The following is a 20,442-nucleotide window of genomic DNA, read 5'->3' on the forward strand; positions in this document are numbered from 1 at the left end:
ATGGAATTGTACAAAAAAATCATCTATTTTTTAGATCCGGAATAAAAAAGTACAGTGTTGCCAGATCTTCAATGTTGTGGACTCTTTGGAAAGGCCTTTCAAATGCCTAACCAACGATGGGTCGGATGGTGGATCCGGACATAATTTACAAACATTTAAGTGAGATCCGGCATCCAAAAAGTACATCAATATCACTTAAGTGGACATATCTCGAGACAGGGTTGCCAGATCTTCAATGTTTTGGAGTCGTTGGAAAGGTAACCAACGATGGGTCGGATGATGGACCCGGACTTAGTTTACATGCATTTAAGTGAGATTCGGATATACACATTTTTATACATAACTTTTGAACTACTTATCGAAACTTCAATCTGTATAAAACTCGATCTATGGGACTCCAAACCAAGTCGAATGCAACAGGTTCGGGTCAAATCGGTTCAGCCAGTGCCGAGAAACGTGAGCTAGTTTGATGGTCACATACATACATACATACACACACACATACACACAGACATTTGTCCAGTTTTCGATTCTGAGTCGATATGTATACATGAAGGTGGGTCTACGACGTTTTTATATAAAGTTCATTTTTAGAGCAGGATTATAGCCTTACCTCAGTGAGGAAGGCAGTGATAAATTATTTGATGGCCGATATATTTGTTTTGAGTTGTGAAGAAATTTGGTTAAAAATTTGTTCGATTGGTGCAATTTTGTAATTTTTGGGCTTTCTCTTGAATCTTTCCAAACGATTTGGTAATTTGAGCACATTTTGTACGGTAATCATTGTGCAAGCCATTATCTCACGTGTGTTTGTGTACACCGCACATAATCACCAGGACATCTGCAATAATCGCTCATACAAAGCCAAACATGATCTTTTCCTCTAGCCCTATACCTGAAGGTCCTTCTCCGTGGATCACCGGCGAAGACACACGACCGCTCCTCTCTTTCCTCTCCATTCAAAGCTAAGAAGAGGTGTCCGCTTTGCTTCGCCCAAAGTCGATAAACTTGGCGGTTTTTTTTTCGTCCGTTTGTTTGCCCCGAGAGTCCATTTGTTTTCGGGGTTGGCTTTTGGGCTTTTGAGCGAGAGGATCCTTCGGCGGGCCGCCGGCGGGGGTGCCACCACCATCGAAGGTGTGTCCTTTTTCTACCGAGATGGATGAAAAAAAAAAGGACGGGATCGTGTAACACGCATACACCGGCAGAAACGCTTGCGGGAGAGACTTCTGGCAGGGCCTTCTGTGGTGTCTAGCTGAGGGTCTTACGCGCGCTCTCGACCTCAAAGGCAGCCCAAAGATCGTGCGGTGAAGACACGTCGAAAGCCGGAGGAGTGTTGAAGTTACAGCTGATCGTCGGAGGAAAAGCGCGCGTAAGATCGATAAGTGCGAAAAACTGTGCGGGATCGTTGTTGGAGAAACGGGAATCATCTGCTGGACAGATTGAGCAAACAGAACGAAGCAGTTGGTGTGTGAAGTGTAAACAGTTCTCTCTTGAGGTCTTAAGGTGCAAGGACGGGTCGAACGGTGTAGACGACCACCGTTGGTGCATTGGGTGAGGATTTGTTTTCAATATAAACATACTGAATTCAGGCAGCTGGGCAGGGTGTTTGCTGGATTATTGTGGACTAATTGATGTGCAAGTTTGCGGAAATATTGTGTTTGCTGTTAATTTAACGTTCAACTTGATGTTTGACTACACAAACGGTGAGGTGATTTTTGAGATTGATTCAGGTTGTGCAAATTGGTTTTAATTTGATTATTTCATGTTGTTTTCTAGACTTTCGAATGCTAACTATGCTCTAAATTACGCTTGATTATAAATATGACACTATTTTAAAAAGTATAGGAAACCATACAGTGTTAAAAATTGTTTTACAAATAGTCCAATAAAAGTTGCTTTATACACATAGTGGTTGGACCCTTCTTTACAATTATATCAAGGCACATTTTTCATCAAAATGTCTGAGATCCGACATTGAAAATTAAATAAATATCACTTAAGTACTCATAACTTTCTAGAAGGTTGTCAGGTCTTAAATATCGTTCCTTAATAACAAATATTTTTAAAAAAATATGTGATAATTTTTAAGGGTTTTAATCAACTTTACAATACAATACCCCTTCTTCCAGAAGTTTGTTCTTGATTTGGCCGGGGATCATCCAAAAATACCGTAATTTAAAAAAAAATCATACGAATGCCCTACCCCTCCTTCTGTCAGAGTCTGATCACGCTACCGAAACTAATAATTACTGATCAAGGTCTTAAAATTGACTGAAAGTATAATTTTCAAATTTATATCATTAGATTTGTTACTGATTTTATGAAGCATCTTGGAAAAAGATTGAGTGAGGCTCATGTAAATGGTCCATTATAGTAGGGGAGAGTGGGAAGACTTGATCCCCTTTTTTTGTATCGCAAATAACTCTGTCAATTTCTCACAAAACTATGAACAAAACTATTGAAAGCTTAAACATTCAACTATGTTTGGCTGATTAGGGTATTTCATAAGAAAAACTCTTCGAATCATGCCAAGCGTTTTTAAAAAATATTTTAAACCGGCATTTTCAAAATGTTGGGGGTAATTTGATCCCCCTTTCAACATTTTGAAGCAATCTTAAGCAAAATGTTTCTTATTCATCCAAACTTTCAATTTTCTATAAGTTACAGCATTTTCACATCAAACATGTACGTTTGTGTTCAAAATATAACAAGTTTAGCATGCAAAATATTGAAAAATCTTAAAATTGTCTTTTTATGACAAAAATTGGGCATGTTTGCAAAAGCTGGTAATTTTTGTTTACAAAACTTTTGAAAAATGGTTCAAACTGCAGTAAGTATACTAAAGGAAACTATGTACGAAAACCCAACCTAAATATTCAATTTTGAGGCTGATTCCAGTGACTGTAAAAAAGCAGGGATCAAGTCTCCCTAAACGCACTTTTTTAAACAATTGATTTTACAATTTTACAATTTTACAAACAATTGATGACCGAGCCACGTAGCCCAGTGGTAACGCTTCCGCCTCGTAAGCGGAAGATCGGGGTTCAAATCCCGGCTCGGACCAACACAACTGGTGATCTTTTCCCTTCTGGAATCGATTGCTTAGTAAAGGGAAGGTAGTGTATCGTCACAAACTGGACCTTATCACGACACCTTAGGGAGGCAACCTATGGAATGTTAACATTACCTTAACATGTTAACATTAAGTTTAGAATGAAACTACCACTGAATCCGCTTTGTAAATGCCGGCCCCGATACTCTTCAAGGGTGTTCCCTTCAGGAACTGCGAAAGATTTACTTTACTTGATTTTAAAAATAGTATGACGTTAAATTTAAAGTCTAATGCGTAAGGGTTTTGGAGTGGATATGTTTATCAAACAATTCACGTATAAAAAATATATTTTGAATAATTTTTGAGTGTTTTTTACACTTAGAAAAACAAAGAAAAAAGATCTCTTGGAAGTTTTTGCAGTACTTTTTTGATAAATGTGTGTAACTCAATCTAAACATTTTTTAATTTTTTTCTTTGTTTTCTAAAATGAGTTTTACTCAATTTCGCACAACTTTCTAGAACAAAGCTAATTGTTTTACCCACATGCTGACGAGATACAGGCTTGGGATCAAGTGTCCCCGGGGATCAAGTCTCCCCACTCTCTCCTACAAAAAGTAAATCGTACGGCGAGTTGAAAATTTTGAGGTGTAAATTTAACTTTTAATGATTTTTTTCCTAAATTAATGAGATAAAATAAAAAAACACAAAAATCGACGGAAATTGATTTTTGCTAATGCTTTTTTGCCTTGTTTTTGATGTAAATTTACTTATTTTTTTACTGACGCCCATCGGTCTGATAAATTTTGTGTCTAATCATTGTAATTCTGCATCAAAACTGGAAAAAAAATTCTACTAAGGTGAAGCTGTTGATCATTTTCGAAGAAAATTGATCATCACTCTAAAATTCTCTGTATTGAATTCAATTGAACGAATTTCTGCACCAAAATGAATCAGGATGTGCCGGTTGTTGCCTTCATGTAGCCACTGAAGGAATTTTTGATCTAAATCAATTGTGCTTCAAAATTTATATAATTTTGTCATTGACGCCCCAGTTGGAAATCATTGATCAATGACGATTTCCATAAATTAGCAAGGAATGGGATAATCATTACCAAAAAGTATCAGCATGTGTAGGGAACTATTCTAAACAACTTGTAGAAGGAATTTTGTCAAAATATTGATGGGGACGCAAAATTTATATCTTTGAACGAAAATCATGGCAATGATGAAAGTCTTCATGTTAAGAGCGTTACAAATATTTTTCAAAGTTTATGTCATCCCTTCTTTCAAAATTGGTCCGTGAAATCAGGAAGTAATGATTTTTGAAGACTTCAAAATTTTAATGAAAATAGAAGTCAAATTAACCGAAAACAATCAAAAATGCATTTTTCTGGAATTCTAAAGTAAAGCATCGCAGAACTTTTTTTTCGCAAAGAATACATTTTTCGTCAATACTTAGATATTTTGGAAACTAATGATGGCAAAACAACTGGACAGCTGTATAATGCATTTTAAAACACTTGTTTCATTCAACTGTTGATACCATGGCTCGTAAATTCAATTTTTAAACTTTCTTATCCCCCCCCCCCTCGACTTTGGTCAGAGTCGAGGGCCATAAACTTTAAAAAATATTTGCAACGGCCTAAATTCGATATTAAAACATAAATTTGGGTTATATTGCATATACGAGGTAAACTACACATTAAAATTTTTAAGTTACTTTTTATAATTTTTTTTCAAGGCTTCCATGCTAAAATTTAGCATTTTATGTAATTCTAGATTAAATTTCCAAAAGGTCCTATCTGCATGGAAACCCATGAGGGATAGGTTGTTTTGAAAATTTAATCTAGAATTGTAAATAAAAGAATAGAACTTTTTAATAATGTTGAACAGTCATTCAGGCATTTTTTTTCGTAAAATTACAAAATCGACGTCGTCGTGCTATTTTGTCGCACCCGCCATTTCGACGTTCCGAGAAAAACGCGTTTTAATGTTTGACCTTGAATATACAAAAACGAGAGCACGCAATGTAAACAATAACAAACACGTTTTGTTTGGCTGACCGTTCTGTGCATTGTCCCAAAGTTTGGTTGAAGTTGGTTGCTGGAGTCCCGAGTTATAATTACAAATGTTAACGGTAGTCTAACTTGTACGTGCGACAAACGCATCCTGACTTTCCTGGCCTGAAGTCCCTTTGGCCTTTTGTCGCACTTTCATCAATTTTCATGGAGTGACAAGATAGCACGACAAAGTTGAAACTACTTTCATATATAAAGTGACAAAAATGCACGGAGTTTTTTCGGTTTTTGTAGAATATCTCAAGATTGAAATCGAATTTTGGGGATCTGTGACGGTCAAAAGGTGAGGCATTGTGAGCTGCACAATATGGCGTTCTTAACTCCATTTGGCCCAAAATGCACGTATGACAAGTTAGCACGATGGCGACGAAATGTTAACAATGAACAAATTTAGTGCTTGATTTAGAGAAAAAAAACTGCAAAAAAGAAATATATTGTTCATATGCGACCCCAATAGTCTAAATATAGTCCTCATTGAATCATTCGACATGGGCCGTTGTCCTAAACACCCACGCCAATATGCAAAGTTCTTCGCGAATTTCATTCAGCAAATTCAAAACTCCCGCTGATGTTGTTTGAAACAATTTTTCGATAAGGGGTTTCACCCCTTCAATGTGTTATATCGACTGAGTGCAAATGACTCTCGTTGATGGGGTGGAGGAGGCAGACAATAAATCTGGCGTTCAATTTTGGATCTTTGACGGTGCGATCTCTGCAGGGATGCCAGGGGAGAATATTTTGGCAACAAGTTAATTCCGTTCCCTGCTCCCGGTAGCCGATTCGATCTTTGTCCGTGCGCTGCGTGGTAGCTTCTGTCTTCGGAGGTTGGTAACTGGATCTCACGGATTAGTTGGGATTTATTTGGGATCTTCTTTCGAAGAGGGGGTACGTTTAATAACCGGTTAATTTTCGGATAGTTTATATTTCACGACGCGGAAGGCGATATGATCCTTCGTTTTCGGTCCCTGTCATTCATAAAACGAAGCCACTAAGTGGTTCTCGAGAGGTCGCGCTATCGCAACTTCTGAAGGAGCACTTAAAACCGTGTGGTCGAAGAGCGACCCTATCTAGTTAAAAGCAATCATCAACTGGCGAATATTATCAGACTACCTGACTCGTAAAACCCCGCTGGACACCAACATTAGTCATCAGTGTTGCCAGCAGTGGCGGAACATATCGTGCCCAGAAGTGTAACCTTTGCGCGAAAACAAGCTTAATTACGTGACGCGGCTAGTGTCAGCTTTTTGGGGTTCTTTTTTATGGGCGACCCATTGCCCGCGGAGCCTCCGCTTATCGAGAGTCGTTGGCCGTTTTTACTGTCAACCGCGCCGAGAGTGCCAATAAATCGACCCCGTTTACGCCTCCAGGTCTTCTGCGTCGTCGTGGTGAACGCAGTTTGTCTCTTCACGGTAGACCCGGAACACCCCCGCCGCAGCGGCGTCACCGGTCTAGGGTGTAATTAGCGCTGGTCATTATCGTAAAGCAAATGGGTCTTATAACCAGAAGTTGTCGCGTGAAGACGTTGAGTCTGCACACACCCGGATCGGTTCGATAAATGTGTGATCATCGTATGGGCGATTCCATACCAATAAAATCGATCTAAAATGGACTCAATAATGGTGTCCGAACTGGTTAACTTAAGGTAGATGGTAACTGTTGGGATCCCCGTGGACTTCTACGGACGTGGGCTGATTCGATGATCTCGGAGATTTGCGAGGTAGTCACGGTGAGCCAACGTAACTAGTCCCACGATCTTAGATCACTCAATACGAGAACAAATTGGTGAAGCACTCCTAGGCAGAGATCAATAGCGAATCCGCGCAACCTTTCGGCACGACGACAAAGCCGCCGTTGTCCGAATCTTCGGGGAGGTCGTCGCGGATCCTTCTGCGCCCAATTAATCATGGTGGCTTGTATTGTGGTTGCGCCATTAATAGCACACACAATGGTCACAGCCGTCGTCACCTCCTGGTCAGGTTTCAGGGTGCCTCGTGCGCGCTAAATGCGAAGGTTGAACCTAGCACGGCAGCAGCACCTTTCAGAAGTAGTACCAGCCAGCAGTAGTCCGTAGTGTACTACCACGCGTTGCTGTCACTTTTCGGGAGAGTGGGTTGATTCAAATGACACCACTTAAGGACCACCACCAGCACAGCCTCGTGAATCAGTGCCGTTGATCGCTCTCGCAAGTCTTCAGCGCGGGTACTAATTCGTTTCACCAAAGTCAGCGTACTGTTGGTGTGGTGTGGTACTTGCGCTGACAACTCGCGGTAAATTGATCGCATTACATAAATCAGCTTATACAATGTTTTGTGCCGCGGCCGCTGTTCGACATCACAATACTTTGCGCCTACCCTCGTCACCGAAAAACTGGTGCACATAAAGTCTCCGGTGCCGCGGTAATCTGACGCCATGTTGTGGAACATTTTTCGCCACTTGACGACCAACAACACTGAGCCAACTCGCTGTTCGGTGTACGTTTTTTAAGGTTAGGACCAGGTGAAATCGGAACGGCCGAGCAATCGCCGAGAAGGTCAGACTCCGCGACCAGCTTTGGCAAATTCGCAGAAATTCCACCGAATGGTATCGAGCATTACCCCAACTGTCAGTCACGAATGCAACTCCAGCGCCGGCAGCAGCGGCCGTCACATCTCCCGGTCATCATCCCTGGCTGGCCGAAGCGAATGTCACATTAATCGATCAATTTGGAGCAGAAACCACATGGGGACCGGCCCTATATGGTCGATCTTTATTCGTAAAAACCGCAAAGTTTAACGTAGAACGACGTGGAGCTCGTGGTCGCGGTGAAAGCTATTGAAATTGGGATGGATGGATGTCGGTCACAGATCTGTGCGTCACGATCTGGTGCGTCGTCCACCAGCGCGGGGGACATTTGGCGAAATTTATGACCGGATACGGTGCGGTTTGGGGCCGAGCTGGCGTTTCTCGGCTGACTTTAGCGGTTTGTGAATGAAGTCAGGAATTGCAGTTGGTATTGATGGTTGGTGCGTTCGTTTGATACAAGGATGCTGGAGACTGCAGATGACTTAAACTACATGGTGACGTGAACTACTTTGCGACTTGAGCTTCATTGAAGTTGTCAAAATGCTGAAATCGCCAATAAGTTAAATTTGCCAAGTTTCGATAATCACTACTTGTAAGAAGGCAACTTAAACTGATGAACGATTTGTAGCCTTAGAACATTTGTTCAAGCATTTGTTTGCCAAAATTTCATGACTCATTCCGATGTGACATTTAGCAAGTTCCCATGGTCCACTACAAAGTTGACAGCGCGCACGAATCCGGTCTGATTCTCAGCCAATCAACACGGGCCATAAAAGCCAACGATGACTATTATTGCCCTCTGGTGGCGTTTTTTTCTTGCTCCATCGTCCGAAATGGTAGCACCAGACGATCACTCGCTGGTTTTGATGGAACCAGATGACGCAGCGTGTGGGAACAACACTTCCAAGTCGTTCGTCGCAATCCGCCAAACACACACTGATTTCATATAAATATTTATCCTTTATATTTCAACTCGACGATCGCGGACACCATCATAATCAACGACCAGCCGTCGTCGCTGAGTAATTTCAGCAATTTAGATAAAACAAAAACATGACGATCCTTTCTTTTGTTCTTTTCCCTTCTTTTGCAGTGATTGCTTGCTGTAGACGTCGTTCAAGAGTTTGCTTGGAGAGAGAGAGAGCTGATCGTAGAAGCGACTACAGCCCCTCCCTTGGTAGGACCCCAAAAACGGTGGTGACTAATCCGAAGAGTAAGCAGATATCATCATAAACAAAAAAAAAACAATCAGAAAAAAACCACTCATTTTCACACCAACAATCACCGCAACCCATCCAGTCAAAACCCTCAAAATACAAAAAAACCACCACACACAAACCAACCAACCAAAATGTTCGCGGTGATGCGAATTGACAATGACGACCGTAGGTCCGACTTCCGCCGCAAGATGCGGCCAAAGTGCGAGTTTGTGTGCAAGTACTGCCAGCGCCGGTTCACCAAACCGTACAACCTGATGATCCACGAGCGCACCCACAAGAGCCCGGAGGTGACGTTCTCCTGCGAGGTGTGCGGCAAGTACTTCAAGCGACAGGACAACCTCCGCTCCCACCGGTGAGTAACGCAACATTTTACCCACCGTCAGTACGGTGTGACATTGTCCGTATGTGTCAATTTGTATGACCCAATCTCACCATCTATTAATAAGTGTCAGTCGTTCACCCAATTTATTGTATAATCCATCAAACATGTTTAAACACTTTTCACATTTATCTTCACATTTTATTTTAGTTCAAATTATGCTTGGAAGGTTTAGAATTTGGTTACCGTAAACCGGGGTGACTTTGATAGGATTTCAATTTATTTTTGAAATATTTCCCAACTGGAAAAGTTTTTCTCAAGATTAACAGACAAAGTCCATGCTCTTTTTCTGAAAAAAGTATTTTCTATAATGTTTAGATAAATAGTTACGTTAAATATTCTCATTTTAAATTCCGGGGTGACTTTGTCATAGTTTTTCTTGTTAAAATCAGATTAAAGGTGTTCAAACTTTATTTTTACGTTAAATGTACCATCACTAAAGTTGCTGACATAGTTTTTGAGAAAAAAAATCCATATTTATATTTAGTTAACTAAGTTTATAAGCTTTTTAGCAAAATTCATATAAATTTTAGGTAAAATTCTTAAAAGTTGAAAATTTGCCTGAAATTTGTTAAATCTAGTATTTTTCATAAAATTATTGATATATATTGCCGTTTAAACTGAATTAAAAGCACGAATCACAAGTTTTCACATTATATATGAAATTTGTTTCATCTGAAATTGCCTATAAATTTGGAGATTTTTTTGAATTATGTTTCAAAAACATATATTATTTAATATTTACAAAATTATTTTACCTTCTCCTAGTGGAAACTTGTCCAACAAATCAAAAAATGCATTCCATTTTCATGTTCATTGAGAAAATCATGACACTTTGAGAAGTTTGGAAAAATGCTTTACATCAACATTTTCTTATTAATAGTTAACTAACTTTTCAAATTTTTCAATTTGTCTTGAAAAGTTCATCTTGAAGTACTTTGCGTACTTCTTTACCACGGTCAGTATGATTCCAAACCATTCCGTACGTATTTAATTTGTACTCTTAATTTTGCGGAAAAATCTCAAACCTATCAAAGTCACCCAGGCTTTCAAAGTCACCTCGTTTTACGGTATTTGATATTCGTCAAAGAAAAAACATTTTTTTAAACATTTCTATGATTATTATTAAAAGACAAACTTGTTCGGACAGGATTCCAAACTAATCAAGTTTTTAAATTTTGATCTTAAAAGAAAAGAAATAATAAATGATTAAATATGAATATTTTAACTTAAGATGTTTTTACAGAATAGAATCCAAGCTCTTAATTAAATTTGAAAATTGCTCTTCTATAAACTAAACAATCATTATATATTGCTCTAAATTATTTATTGCTTTTTTCAAAATAAAACATATGTTTTTACGACTGATACCGTTTGTCAAGTTTTTTTTTTGACATACGGAAAAACGGAATCGACGTAACACCTTATAATGTGGCCCTCTTAAACCTTGCGGTTTCGTCAACGGTTCCACAGGCGTGTATCGTTCTTTTTGCGACAAGACTCCGCCTCCCGGGTCTCCTAAGTGTGAAGGTATGGCACGGGGAGAGGGCACCGAAAACCTATATTTACACTTAGAATTTTTTGCGTCCGCCTGGGGATTCGAACCGGCGACCTCTGGATTGTGAGTCCAGTGCGCGGTCCGATTGATCCACACAGGCAGACATACACTGTTTACAAAAGCATATGTGCAATTTTCTAGTTTTTTCTTGCATTTGTATTTTTTCAGCATTGTCCACGATTCCTAAAATCTAATCTAATCTTTGAGTACCGATTCCTTATGCCCGAATAAGCCATTTAGCATCGCTGTTTTCTCAATTCAAGTGTTCATAAAAACGTGAAGGCTGTCCATACAAATGATGAAAATATTCGAAAATCCGTATCAGGGTTTTTCTGATCGATTTGGTGTTCCCATCAATGTTGTAGGTTATGATGAGATTTTTTTGAGAAAAAAATGAGCTCATTTTTTTATTTCACATTTTATTACAAAATCTCGATTTTAAAATACTGTTGTACAACAGTCTAGACGAATGTTCTTATTTCAATATTTGCGATTTTAAATATAAAAAATAATTTGAAATAAAAAAATGGTCAAGTCCGCCGTCTTGTAGTAAGGATGGTTAGGTTTAACTTTTCGAAAAGAAGTCTGGAGTTTTTTTTGAAAAGGTCCAATAAACCAAATTTCCGGTGTTTGCTTTTTGGGTGTTTTTGAAACCGCCTTGAGTCAGGGGTATTTAAAAACACCCAAAAGCAAAAACTGGAAATTTGGTTTATTGGGCCTATTCAAAAAAAAAAAAAAAAAAAACTCTGGAAGTCATTTTTTTTAAATGATGATTATTTTTTGTTAAATTGTTGGTCTTGCCTTTGGTTGCTGAAAAAGGCATCTTAAAGAATGAAAATTATGATAAAAGCCTTTTTCTAAATCGTCGCCATCGTGCTAACTTGCCGTACGTGCATTTTGTGTCAAATTGAGTTAAGAACGCCATTTTCTGCACCTCACAATGCCTCACCTTTTGCCCTTCACAGATCCCCAAAATTCGATTTAAATCCTGAGATATTAAACGAAATCTGAAAAAACTCCGTGCATTTTTGTCACTTTACATATGAAAGTAGTTTCAATCTTGTCGTGCTTTCTTGTCACTCCCTGAAAATTTATGTAAGTGCGACCACTTGCCAAAGGGGTTTCAGGTCAGAACGCGTTTGACGCACGTACAAGTTAGACTACCGTTAACATTTGTAATTATAATTCGGGACTCCAGCAACCAACATCAACCAAACTTCGGGATAATGCACATCTGGAGTTTTTTTTTGAAAAGGTCCAATAAACCAAATTTTCATTTCAGTCAGGGGTATAAAAAACACCCAAAAAGCAAAAACTGAAAATTTGGTTTATTGGACCTTTTCAAAAAAAAAAACTCCAGACATAATGGTCAGCCAAACAAAACGTGTTTGTTATTGTTTACATTGCGCGCTTTCATTTTTGTTTATTCAAGGTCAAACATTAAAAACGACAAGATAGAACGACGACGTCGAAATGCTACCTTATAAGCCCTCACGATAGCTTGGAAACTATTGATCTATCTATTTGTCTAAAAAGCTACCTTTGAATAATTTCTTATCTTTTTGAAAACAATATTTTCAGAATTAAAAAATTCATCCACATCCAAGAATAGTTTTTAGAAATTTTTGAATGCTTTTTTTTGTAAACAAATTGAAATTCAAATCAAATTTTCGTGGAACTGTGAAGGTCAAAAGGCATTGTGAGCTGCACAAAATGGCATCAATAAATCAATTTGGCCCAAAATGTTGAGTGTTATTTTCGTTCCAAAATGTGAACATTTTCAAAATTAAACTTTTGCAGGGTCGACGTGAAGTCAAATTTTTAAGTTGACACGTAACCATACAACATTTCCTTATTTCGTACCTCACTCTACATCACTTTATTCAACAGCACCTCTCAGGTAGCCTTCCGTTATCAGGCCGCTCGTCGTAAGTTAAGTTGTAACCATCGTCCAGCGTCACTTTTCGTCAACAACCAAGTGTCGGCACCGGGGCTAATTGGAGGAGGCCTCCTCATCAACATATCGTTTGCACGACGTCCAACACGAGTTCGCTATCTTGGCCGCGGCAATTCCCGGTACTTGCGAAACTCTCCGGCCCGTCACATCCATCAGAGCTCTGAGCCAAAAAAAAAAAAAAAAACAAGCTGGATTCCACACAGACTTGTGGGCCTCACACGACTTTCATTCATTGAAATAAAAACCAGCTCTTTTTGTTTTGACTTTTTGTCGCCCGTTTTCTCTCTGGAGTCGTTTGCTTTTTTTTTGGGAAAGATTTTCGAGGTACAATTTCATGGTTCCGGACACCGGACCGCCACACACAGCTCTCGTGGTGGAAATAGAGTAATAAAACGTGTCTCGACTAGAGAGAGAGATAAGTTACGACCGGCCCGCGTGGCCAGCGCGGGATCGAATGTCGTTTTCTCATCCCATTTTGACGCTACCTGACGGTGCGGACTTCTAGCTTCGAGCCTTGGGTGAAACCCAGCGATCCATCTAATTGAGTCCAACTTGGCACAGTTCGGTTTCGGTTTATTGATGTGGGATTCGACTTTTTGGACGACGACGATGTGATGCAAGCAGCCACCATCGACGCCGATATTTGACGACGAGTTATGTCCGGGGTAGTCAAGCGTTAGGATCTTGATGTTTATAATGAATTAATTTTTATCGAGCGATAAATTTCTCACGCTAGGGGCAGACCGTCGGGCGAGCTACTTCGAGCCGAGTCGCCGGGTAATTTAATCCTTTGGATCACCGCGCGAGCAATGATTAACGCTCAAGGTTCGATTCCTAATCGGCCAAATTGGACGCTTTGTTGGGACACTCTCTTCGGAATCTCTATGTGAATGTCTCATTTTATCTAGACCCGTTCGGCAGGTGTGAAGCAAACCACTCAATTATAATGAGGCCACGCTAGACACCTGAACCGGAGGGGTATCCGATTCTCTTGCAGCTTTCGTCAGTAACGCTTACATTGAGTGTAAGAATGAGCGTGGCATTTCTTGTCAAATCGGCCTCCTTTGGGTGTAGCCGAGTGATGGGTTCAATTTGCGTACACTTGAATATGATGTGTGAGTGATAAGTTTCACAGATTTTACGGAACATCAAACACATGTCAGAGCGAGGGCAATAAACGCCGCAAGTGTGCTTATCACGCTCAAAGAGTGCCGCCCCTTAGCTGGGCGGGTATCAGCAAGGCATTCGCGGCAAGAAAGCGGTGGCGGTAATAGGATGGATTGCTGACTTCAATTGCCTTTCGTGAGCAGTGTTGCCAGAAATGGCTTCATCTTAAACATAATTGAAAATTGCATACAATTGCAACACTGAATAATAATACTATTTTTTCCTCCTTAATTTATCCGACCGTGGCATGAGCCGTGAAGAAAAAAATGAATTAAATATATCAGTTATTTTTTGTCATGGAAATTCGAACAATAAGTTACTGAGGATTGGGGCGTCCATGCCAAAATTTCCAAGGAGAAATTTTAAATTTGTATTTAGAACATATGAGCATAAATTATGCTTATTGAGGAAAATTGTTAAAATTTTAGTGTACCTAATTTAAGTGTTATTGAAGACACTTTGTTTCAAACATTTTTTGATATTTTTGGGTGATTTTGGTTGAAATTGAAACAGAACAACAACATTAGCACACTGATTTTCAATTTTTAATGCTGGAAAATCTATTGTCCCTATTCAGTACTAAATTCTAAACTCATTAACCAAAAATTGTTTCTGTTTATTTGTTTCTTATGAAAAACGACTTTTTTCATTTTTAAGCATTTCTGTCAACTAAAAAATAAATCAACATAAGTTTGCATAAAAAAATTATTTAATCTGATAAACGACAGTTGATTAAAAATTAAAAACATAGCAAATTACATTCAAATTTCTAACTGCTGTCCCTGATCTGATTATATAGTCTAGATCAGCGATTCTCAACGGGGGTACTGGGCCTACTTGATTTACATGGCAGGGGGTACCAGCCTAGAAGAAGCTTGAGAATCGCTGGTCTAGATTATCTAATTCTAGGTTTTCATGCTTTAAAAACTTAACAAATGTATTGAAAAATAAAATTTCGGAGCGTTTGGTACGGTATGTCCACGCATCCTTCCTCCCCTGATGATTCTGTGAAATGTGATCCGTTCACAGAATCTGTCTCTGCGGTTAATGCAACGCAGTAGACCTGGCCGCTTTAATTTTTGCTATACATTTTCGGGGTAACTCGGATGTACTGTTATCATTAATATTGGCAAGAAAGGACTTGAGGCTTAATCTTACCACAAGTTCTTCCAGGGTGCTTTCTTCGGACTGGCTGCGCTTGTGTTCGATTAGATTAGATTAGATTAACAAATGTATTGAAAAATAAAACACACCCAGGATTCAACAAATGTGTTTCCCGTTCCCGGGAAATTGCAAAGAAGTGTTTTTGAGAAAAATGAGTTTACAAATATTTAAGCCTTTATTGGTTAACCGACAACTATTTAATCGGTTTTCAATTAAATTGAATAAAAATAGATATAATTATTTCCAAATTCTTTAAATCCTTCTTTCCTATTTATAAAAATGGGCCAAAAGTGTTTTGTTTCAGAAATACTTGTTTTTAGATGGATAGGTCAATTGAAAGTTTGCAGGAAATTTTCTCAGCTTTTCGAAAAAAAATTGTTATGTTTCAAACTCAATATTCATTTTTTTATCTTAAATTAAATTTAAAATGGTTATAATAAGTAAATATTGAATTTGGATTATGAAACATTTCTGAACAATTCTTTGAATATAAATGAGCAGTTCTCTACGGAATCGGTCTTTTTTCTTTAATTGTAATTTTTGTATTTTTTAATCCGGCTGAAAATTTTTTGGTGCCTTCGGTATGCCCAAAGAAACCATTTTGCATCATTAGTTTGTCCATATAATTTTCCATACAAATTTGGCAGCTGTCCATACAAAAATGATTTGTGAAAATTCAAAAATCTGTATCTTTTGAAGGAATTTTTTGATCGATTTGTTGTCTTCGGCAAAGTTGTAGGTATGGATATGGACTACACTGAAAAAAATGATACAAGTTAAAATTTTTTTTTGGTGATTTTTTAATTTTTTTTATGGTCACTAAAACTTGATTTGCAAAGAAACACTATTTTTTTTTATATTTTAGAGGACATCAAATGCCAACTTTTCAGAAATTTTCAAGTTGTGCAAACAATCGTTGAGCGAGTTATGAATTTTTGAATCAATACTGATTTTTTCAAAAAATCGAAAAATTGGTCGCAAAAATTTTTCAACTTCATTTTTCGATGTAAAATCAAATTTGCAATCAAAAAGTACTCTAGTGAAATTTTAATAAAGTACACCGTTTTCAAGTTAAATCCATTTTTGGTGACTTTTTTGAAAATTGTCGATTTTTTTTTCTTTTTAAATGGTGCACATGTTTGCCCACTTTAGAAAAAAAATATTTTAAAGAGCTGAGAAAATTCTCTATATTTTGCTTTATTGAACTTTGTTGATACGACCCATAGTTGCTGAGATATTGCCATGCAAAGGATAAAAACAGGAAAATTGATGTTTTCTAAGTCTCACCCAAAAAACCCACCATTTTCGAATGTCGATATCTCAGCAACTATAGGTCCGATTTACAATGTTAAAACATAAAACATTCGTGAAATTTTCTGATATTTTCGAAAAAATATTTTCAAAATTTAAAATCAAGACTAACATTTCAAACGGGCCAAACATTCAATATTACGCCCATTTTACCGTGTATAATTTTTTTTCAGCGTAGTCCATATCCATACCTACAACTTTGCCGAAGACACCAAATCGTTAAAAAAAATCCTTCAAAAGATACAGATTTTTGAATTTTCACATATCATTTTTGTATGGACAGCTGCCAAATTTGTATGGAAAATTATATTGGACAAACTAATAATGCAAAATGGATTCTTTGGGCATACCGAAGGCACCAAAAAAGATTAGTTTTATCCAATTCAAAAGTAAAAGGGATTGCTAGTTTTTGCTGTTATTTTGGAAGTATTGCACTAATATGCACATCAAGTCTAAATCTAACCTGATTCAAACTATAAATTAGACCCCGAGATAATGTTCGCATTGGTCCGCTGCCTTCGCTTTGCACCACAAAGGATGAGAACAAAATCAACAAAAAATCATAAACTCCAAACAACGCGGTGGGAACCAAAACGCCAGATCACTTTTCCAGAACGACGGTAACGAAAAATAGAGCGAGTGTTTGAACTAACCTCACGAACCACAGCACCAACCTTCCCTACTTCAAGCGAGTTCCTCTAATCTTGAAGAAAGAGAGCTCGCGCGCGACTCGACTTAGACCGCTCGTCGACTCTCCCATGATTATTTGGTTGATAAATATTTATTTTCTTGTTAATTTATTTTTAAACACACTCAAGTTCTCGGCGGCCGGGGCTTTCGCTGGCCCGGACTTGAAAGGGGCCGAAATCAATCATAAACGGGCCCGCTCTCTTGGGATACTTTACGAGGTTCTGTTGGGTTCTTTGAGGTTATGTGGTGTGATTAGCAGCTTTTTCCTTATGTTGTTTGGAGTAGATTGCGAGGGGTAATTTTTATTGTGTTTGACTTGGGCTGCGCTTTGATGTGAGTGCCCTTCAGGTTATCGGATACATTCGAATTAATTAAAGCGCTTATCTATACAGTATGATTTCCAAGTGTCAAATGTTAACAGTGTTTTCTTCGTTTTTTCTCTTCCTTTCATTGCAGATGTACCCAGTGTGTTTGGCGGTAAGCATCAACATCTTTAACAAACAAAAAATATACACACAAAACAGACGTATACAACACGAAAGAAAGAAAAAAAGACAACCACTTCAGAGTATCAATTAGGATGAAGAGAGAGAAAAAATGTTAAGGTGGACATCAAGCGAAAAAAAAGTTAGTTGATTGTATGAAACACGATAAAGTTTGCCATTTTGTGTACTAAATTTAACTATGTTAACTCTTAAGATTAACAGAAAATCAGAATTAATGGCATCCCAATAGGAAAATGTAAGGGAGAATGCCAATTGCCATGCAGATTTAGCTATCAAGAATTCAGTTCAGAAACAATGCCTAAAATAGCGGCTTTTGTGTAAACATTTGAGGTACACTTATGTGAGTAGAATTGACCAATGTTGCCTAATTTTGGGGCATCCATGTTTTCAAGCAGTCGTAAATCAACCCACATCAACGCAAGTAACACGAATCCACGAACGAGGAGAAAAAGAAGAAAAAGAAGCTGTAAATTTATGCACGACAACATTGAATTTTTATTAGGATATTTCGTTTCGGCAAACAAACGCGACCACACAACAACAGACTTCTTGTTTTTGGTCTTCCTTTGAAAATGAAGGATTTTGGTTTGACTTAGTTTTGGCGGTGTCACGGCTATTTTGAACTGAAAATAGACAAATTTCGACAGACTTACTAGAAAATGACATTTGCTTGACTGACAATATTAGGTTTTTTTCTCCATACTTGCAACATTTTTAACACCTTCCGAAATTACAGATTATTTTACTAAGAACACAATTGAAAAAAAATATTTTGGAAGTTCTAATTTGAAAAAAAGTAGGCATTTCTCTTTGTTGTGATTTTTAAAAACAAGTATTTTCGAAAAAAAAGAATTCTGCAAGTATGGAACAACTCCAACGACGTTCAAAAAAACTTCGTAAGCCGCAACTTCAAGTCGCTTGAAACAAGTCCCCAAATGCTGGCGTTGTTACTCCTGGTGTAGCTTTCGTTGAAACTTGCGTGCGAGTTTCATACAAGTCACAATTGCGGCGCACGATGAACCATTGCACTGCACCGTAATGTCCTAAAAAGCGCTAACTTGTGATGCAAAATTTTGTACTGATTTGTTTTTTTACTGCTGAAATACGCACACGTTTCTCATTGATCTTTGATAAATACCAGGCTGTGATAAGCAATCAATAGTTCATCGGGGCTGGCAAAACGAGGAGGCTGGCCAGGAATCACAACGCTGCACGCATCTCCGATCCTAGTTGAATCTTCTCTCTGTTCACACGCATACAAACGCACGGTTAACCCACACCCACACATACGTACGCAAAATTTGTTAGTTTTAGAGCCAGTGATTGGCGAACCGTCACTAGTTGCAACAGGCTAAAATTGCTCTCAAATATCAAATGATAAGGTTTCGAAAATATCAATTTCCGTTCACTTATACCCATTTGTCACACTCATGCAGGCGAAAAATTTAGCAATGCCACCAATCCATCTCAACGTTTGATGCCAACAGCGATGCGTCAAAAGTAAAGATGTATTGGTGACAACGCCGCGACTGTCAACGCTACACTTTCTTTGTTTTGGTATTTGATAGCATTTTTTTACAAAGCTGTCTCAAATAAGTCAACAATTTCAAGTCCTTTGCATGTTTGACTTGTTTGAGCAGATGCACTAATGTTGGTCTCAAAAATCCACAAAACAAAACAATAGCAAAAATTCCAACAATAAAATCATTCTTTTTTCTCTTTCTCTCTCCCATAAACCAGATCGATCCATACATATGGAATGAACGGTAACAACAACAACCGAGCATATTGAGCACGCCTCACCAATTTGTTTTGTCACTGTTTGTTTACTATACTACAACTACTTTTTAACTAAGCATGAAACAGAAAGCAAAGAATCACAAATCCTATAAATTACGAAACAAAACCACACACATACATAAACAATAACTTACTATACAAATACAATGCTTGCACACAAACACAGGGCTGCCCAAGAATTGCATGCTAAGAATCACATCAATACAGCTGTAGAAGGGGACGTCCATAGATGACGAAGCGCGCACAAGCAAGTATAGCATAGTACTGTGTTTTAGAGTATATTTGTGAGCTAGTTAACAAACGAAACAAACAAAAGTTGTACATTTACAAATTGCGTTAAGCGTAGGGCGAGGCACTTTAAAGTTAAACTTTGAAGGCGATCAATCAAAAGTGGAACTACTACTATTAATAATAATTATTCCAATTGTACATAGCTTTGAGAGGAACGAAACAACAACAACAACAAAAATGCTTTAAACTTGTTTTTATTGTCCTACTTCTAAACAAACATTTTATACGAGAAAAAGAGTTCGCTTCGTGCGACAAAAGGAAGACAAAAAAAGTAAACAAACATTTTTATTTTAAGTTAAGCTGTCACTTTTTATTCGAACCCTAGGTTATACGTCTAATTTATACTTGAACTATTAACATTAAATCTCCCTTTCTACAGTAATTTTGTAGCTATACATATAAACATTAGGGTGTTTCATCCAAAACCAAAAGTTCTCAGAATCAGGCAAACCGAGGTTCCCCTAGTAGAGGATACCCATAGGGACTCTCATGCCAAATATCAGCCCATTTGGTTGAGAATTGGCCTGTCCCCAGCGGTTTAAAGTTTACATGGAAATTACTATGGGATTTTTGTGCTTTTCGTTCAATCGTTCCTACAGGTCTGGGGACAACATGGATTCACTCGGAATAAAGACAGGTGTGTATGGTCCAATGAACACATTCCAGAAGGAATTAGGCTTGTCCATTCTGTCCCCAAGGTGCGCATT

At 38.1% G+C, this 20,442-nt stretch overlaps 1 protein-coding gene across 2 annotated transcripts in view; it reads left to right on the plus strand.

Annotated features, from left to right (window-relative positions):
* Positions 1–20,139, plus strand: part of LOC6045361 (protein drumstick) — a 38,636-nt gene extending 18,497 nt beyond the window's left edge. Inside the window, exons 2-4 of one of the 2 annotated variants that reach the window (XM_038257711.1) lie at positions 8,786–9,264; positions 17,595–17,615; positions 19,385–20,139. In XM_038257711.1, coding sequence (XP_038113639.1) covers positions 9,044–9,264; positions 17,595–17,615; positions 19,385–19,436 — 294 coding nt within the window. In that variant the 5' untranslated portion in view covers positions 8,786–9,043 and the 3' untranslated portion in view covers positions 19,437–20,139. Of the gene's footprint in view, positions 1–8,785; positions 9,265–17,594 lie in introns of both variants that reach the window. The other variant, XM_038257712.1, reaches the window with a different exon arrangement.
* Positions 20,140–20,442: the final 303 nt, after the last annotated feature.

Source organism: Culex quinquefasciatus, chromosome 2 (assembly GCF_015732765.1).
Source record: "Culex quinquefasciatus strain JHB chromosome 2, VPISU_Cqui_1.0_pri_paternal, whole genome shotgun sequence".
NCBI lineage: Eukaryota > Metazoa > Arthropoda > Insecta > Diptera > Culicidae > Culex > Culex quinquefasciatus.